At 41.9% G+C, this 5,316-nt stretch overlaps 1 protein-coding gene across 1 annotated transcript; it reads right to left on the bottom strand.

The window, feature by feature from the left end:
• Positions 1-3,470: 3,470 nt before the first annotated feature.
• LOC308636926 (putative olfactory receptor 3A4) lies at positions 3,471-4,418 on the bottom strand (the record flags this gene model as incomplete). The annotated part of the gene is made up of 1 exon (XM_081272789.1): positions 3,471-4,418. One exon carries the CDS (start codon positions 4,416-4,418, stop codon positions 3,471-3,473), a length of 948 nt encoding a protein of 315 aa, XP_081128915.1.
• Positions 4,419-5,316: the final 898 nt, after the last annotated feature.

Raw genomic sequence — 5,316 nt, 5'->3', positions numbered from 1 at the left:
TCCTCTCCTGTTCTACAAAAACTATTGGCCATCTATTGCCAGATTGATGAGAAAAGTCAAGTTCAAAAATATTAACTTGACTAAGGTCACATATGTCAGATTAGGTTATGAAAAGAGAGAGCTTATTCATTTTTAGCCAATTCCTGCTGTCTGCCAGGGACCTTGCCATGTATATGAATATGTAGTTAGGTGTATATGTTCATTTTCCTTTCTCTTCCAGTGACTTAGAATGAAAACCTCATCATTATAGTTTCTACCATTCTCCTATAGATCAGGAAGAGGCCACCTGAAGCTCGTGAGTGAGCAGAAGGCCTGGAGCTCTGGGCAGGCCCGTGGTGCACTTACCTTCCTGTGAGTAAGCTGGACACCTGGGGGTGGTTCTCAGAGGGCAGTGAGTGCCAAGCTGACCCAAGGTCGCCTGTCTCCAATAGGCTTAATAAAGGGAGCAAGGCAGGGGCCCAGAGAATCTGTCCCAGTGTTCTCTCCACTCAGGAGCTAATTAGCATTGAGAGGCCCTAACACCAAACTTCCCCAGAGGCTGCACAAGAAACCAGAGACAAACAACCTTAGTCCTTGAGGATTTCTCCTATCTGCCTAGTATTTTGGACTCTTAAAGAATCATTAGATTCATGACATCACTCCCGCCTCCTAATGTTTCCAAAAAGGAAGAAAGTTATAGTCAACAGATTGCAGATCTGGAAAAGTGTCACCAAAGAACTCTGATGACTTGCGGTGTCCAGAGAATGGGTTTGGAGCTCACACTGAGCCCCCGATAATAACTGATTTGGGTACATTTTTTTTTTCTCATTTATTTTTCATATTTTTAAAAGTGAAATTTTTAAAGTTGGTTTAATTAAAGTATAAATTTAATTGTAAAGTTTTATGGGTTTGAGAAAAGATCAAGTGGTACTTATAGTACCTCCATCAATACAGACAACATTTCAATGATTCCCTTCAGGACCCTGGTGGCCCTTTGCCATCAGTCTCCCTCCTCTTCACACCTTAACCTGTGGCAACCTCTAATCTCACTTCTGTCCCCATGGTTTTGCCTTTTTCAGAGTGTCATTGTTAGAATTTGGATGTGGATTGTCCCTCAAAGCTCATCTTCTCTTTTGTTGCTGTTTTCTTACCAGCATATAAACAATACAGCTACTCTCATCTTAAAAAAAAAAAAAGAAACTTTTAAAAAGTTCAAGACTCTCTTAATATTTGTTTCTCCATTGGCTACCTCAACATGTCCCTTCTTCCAATCATAGCTGAACTTCTCCAAAGAGTTGCCTTCATCTGCAGTCTCCATTTCCTGACTTTCCATTTACTGGATCCTCCAACTGCATCTGCTCCTACTCCAACCACCTTTCTCCGAGTGCCCTTGGAGGGGCCACACCCTGCTGGAATGGCCTCCTCCCTATCAACTTGGCAAATACCCAACCCATGGCTTCATCTTTATTTCCTCATTTATTAGTGAAGAGCACTTTAAAAATTTTTTTATTTTAAAAAAAGAAATATGTAGATTTCAAATATCTTTATGTAAAAATAGCTTTCTAGCCCTTCACTATACAAACACATACAATTAACTGAGCAGTGAGTTATAACATTTGGCATATCATTATCATTTGACAAGGACAGAAGTAATTGGTCATTGGAAGTGTTGATTTGTTCAGCTGCTTCTGAGTGCCAACCTGGCCAAATATTGTCATGTGCCTTGGAGAATTTTATAGCCTTTCATCTACAAACGCCACTCACATGTTTTTATCTTTAGCAATTAGAAGAGTGTATACAGGTGAATGTACAGGAACACTTGTTGCAGCATTCAGATTATTTGAACAAACACAGGTTTACCAATAGAAGGTTATTAAGTCTATTTTCCTCCATTCAGTCAAAGGAATACTATGCAACCACAGAAAAAAAGATAAGAAGACCTATGTTTAATGTCATGGAAAGATGTTTGTCTATATTATTAAGGTTACAGAGCTTTAGATGTAGAAAAATTCTTTTTTGTAAATATATCTTATGAATAAAAAATGTTTACACATATATGCTATATATTCATAACCATTATCTATGAATGGTCAACTTATGGGTGATTTTTCATTTTGCTCTTTTGGTGTATGCGTGGTTTTTGTTGGTGGTGGTGGTGGTTTTGGTGGTAGAGGGGATTTACTTCGGGGGTGCTTTACCACTGAGCCACATCTCCAGTCCTTTTTGGGGTTTTGTTTTTTTATTTTCCTTTATTTTGAGACAGGGTCTCACTAAGTTGCTTAGGGCCTTGCTTGCTAAGTTGGTGAGGTGGGCTTTGCAATCCTCCTGCCTCAGCCACCAGAGTCACTGGGATTACAAACACTTGCCACCACATCCAGCTCTTTTGTATTTTCTAACTTTTCAATAAACACACATTTTTTTGAATTATGGAAACAGTTGTTTAAAGCTATAAATTCAATAAATAAAATGATAGAAATGTGCAAACAGGGGCTTGCTTCAAGTTTCAGTCAGGGGCAACAAAGATCTCCATTTAGTCAAGAAGACTTTTCCATATGGGCCAAATTTCTTTCTCTAATTAACTTTTTCAGATTTCTTTTTTTGTTGTCAATGGTCCAATATGAAAACATTTGACCTCTCTGTGGTTTTTCTAAACAGTACTTATTCTTTCAGAATTGACTCTTTTTTTTTTTTTGGTACTGGGGTTTGAACTCAGGGGCATTTAACCACTGAGCCACATCCCCAGCCCTATTTTGTATTTTATTTAGAGACAGGGTCTCGCTGAGTTGCTCCGTGCCTTGCCGTTGCTGAGGCCGGCTTTGAACTGGTGATTCTGCTGCCTCAGCCTCCCAAGCCTCTGGAATTACAAGCACACGCCTCGGCACCCAGCTCAGAATTGACTTTTTAAATTCAGTTTCGTCTTATAGGTTTATTTCTTAAAATTGACATCCAGCAATACCTCAACCTGGACCAACTGCTTTGGAACAAATCAAAGTTGTTAAGGAAATACAAACTTCCTAATTCACATTTTCATGTTCCTTTTCATGTTTTTTAGTCTTTGTTGTCTATTTCATCTCTTCACCTTAAGATACCCTTTTTCCTAGAGATGGTTTATTACTCTTTGAGAGGTGTATAATTACAGGTGTATCTTGCCCTGGGTTCAAATCCCATCTGTGACATTCATTAGCTTTGTGGCTTTCAGCAAATTATTCAAACCTTCTGAGGTTCAGTTTTATAAGACACAGTTTATAAATCTGTAACCACTTCAAAAGGTTATGAGAACTGAATGAGCTAATAGAGTCCACTCACTGAGAACAGTGGTAGGTACATGGTAGTTATGGAATAAGGGATTATTCTCATCATTTTGATTGCATCTTCCTTCCTGAGCCGGTCTTGGACCCCATTCCATCATACCCACACTCTACTTCCGGTAAGGACAATTAGAAGCTTAAATAGAGCAATGTAATTTGTTAAGACCAGAGAGGCTGAGAGTCTCACTTGGGGGGCAACTTCCCTGTGAGTACCCTCTGCAGGGCGCCCTGCACATCGGGGTTCCTGAGGCTGTAGATGAGTGGGTTCAGCACGGGGCTGACGACAGTGTTGAGGATGCCAATGCCCTTGTCCTTGTCCGAAGACTCCACTGAACCCAGACGCATGTAGCTGAAGACGCCTGTCCCATAGAAGATGCCCACCACGGTGAGGTGGGAGCCACACGTGGAGAAGGCCTTCTTCCTGCCCTCCGCAGAGCGGATTCGTAGCACGGCAGCCACCACATGGGCATAGGACACCATGATGAGGACCAAGGGGGCCACACCCATGAAGGCTGCTGCTGCAAAGAGCAACTGCTCGTTGAGCTGGGTGCTGGAGCAGGAGAGCTGGAAGAGCTGGGGGAGGTCACAGTAGAAGTGATTGATCACATTGGGGCCACAGAATTTAAGAGTAGACAAGGCAACAGTTTGAGTCAGTGCATTGGTGAAGGAAAAGACACAGGACAGGCCAGCCAAGGCCTTCTGCATCCCCCAACCCATACGGGTGTTGTAGGTGAGAGGCTGGCAAATGGCCAGATAGCGGTCGTAGGCCATGACAGTCAGCAGAAAGCAATCTGTCCCGGCCAGCAGATGGAAGAAGAAGAGTTGTGAAAGGCATGCCCGATAGTGGATGGTTTTGTTGTGGGATATGAAATGCCTTAACATGGCAGGGACAGTGACACTGATGCTCCCAACATCTAGCAGAGACAAGTTTCCCAGGAAGAAGTACATGGGGGTGTGGAGTTTGGGTTCCATAAAGATGGCAGCAAGGATACTAAAATTACCACCAATAGTCGCTACATAAGCAAGAAGGAAGACGACAAAGAGGATGGGCTGTAGAGCTGGAGTCTCTGTTAGGCCCAGCAGGACAAACTGGGTCACAAGTGAATCATTTCCTGAGGCTCCCAGATCCATGACTGTCTTCCACCTGCAGTAGATTGAGCAAAGTTTGAAGGCACCAATGGTGGTAAAAGGAGAATGAGATCTTTATAACAACCATCAAGTGTGACAATGTCCAGGAGAGTAAAGACACAAAATTTAGGGAGGAGAAAGTTAAAGATTGAGCTATAATAAGAAAAGGCTTGATAAATCTGACTCTTCGTGGGCAAGAACAGAGGCATTGGACAGCCACAAACAGAGATAGATAAACTGATATAAAAAGAACAAGAGTGACATTTGAGGGACATTGAGTTAGAGGGACAGACAATTTTCCAGAGGCCAAATTTCCAGGAAAGAAACCTCAAGTCTGCAGGTGGCAGCACTGTGATAGTTTAGGGGTACACAGATCCCAGAGGATGAAAGGGAAGCTTTGGGAGAAGGGGGTAGACACGGTGCCTCCAACCTGCATCTCCAACCTCCACATATGAATGTCATCTTACAGTCTTACAGTTGGTAACCTTGGGATTTTGGTTCCAGGACTCCTTGGATACCAAATCCTGAAGATGCTCAAGTCTCATAGATAAAGTGGCATAGTCTTTGCATGTAATCTATGCACATTCTCCCACATACTTTAAGTCATCTCTAGATTATGTATATTACCTCTTGCAATGTAAAAGTCATGTAAATAGTTGTAACACTATACAGTTTAGATAATAATGACAAGTAAAACTTCTCTACAGGTTCAGCACAGATGCAATTCTTTTTCAAATATTTTTTTTTTTTTTTATCTGTGCTGAGTTGACTCCAAGGATATAGAACTCACAGAGTCAGAGGACTGACTATGAGTGATGGTAGCAGGAGGTGATTCCTGTGGCCCAGACTATTAAATGATTAACTTGTGAAGCCATGAGCCTCCACCTGAACTCCTCAGAAA

This window comes from Spermophilus citellus, assembly GCF_964194105.1.
Source record: "Spermophilus citellus genome assembly, chromosome: 17".
NCBI lineage: Eukaryota > Metazoa > Chordata > Mammalia > Rodentia > Sciuridae > Spermophilus > Spermophilus citellus.
The sequence above is the reverse complement of the archived record's forward strand: the minus strand, read 5'-3'. Positions and strand labels throughout refer to the sequence as shown.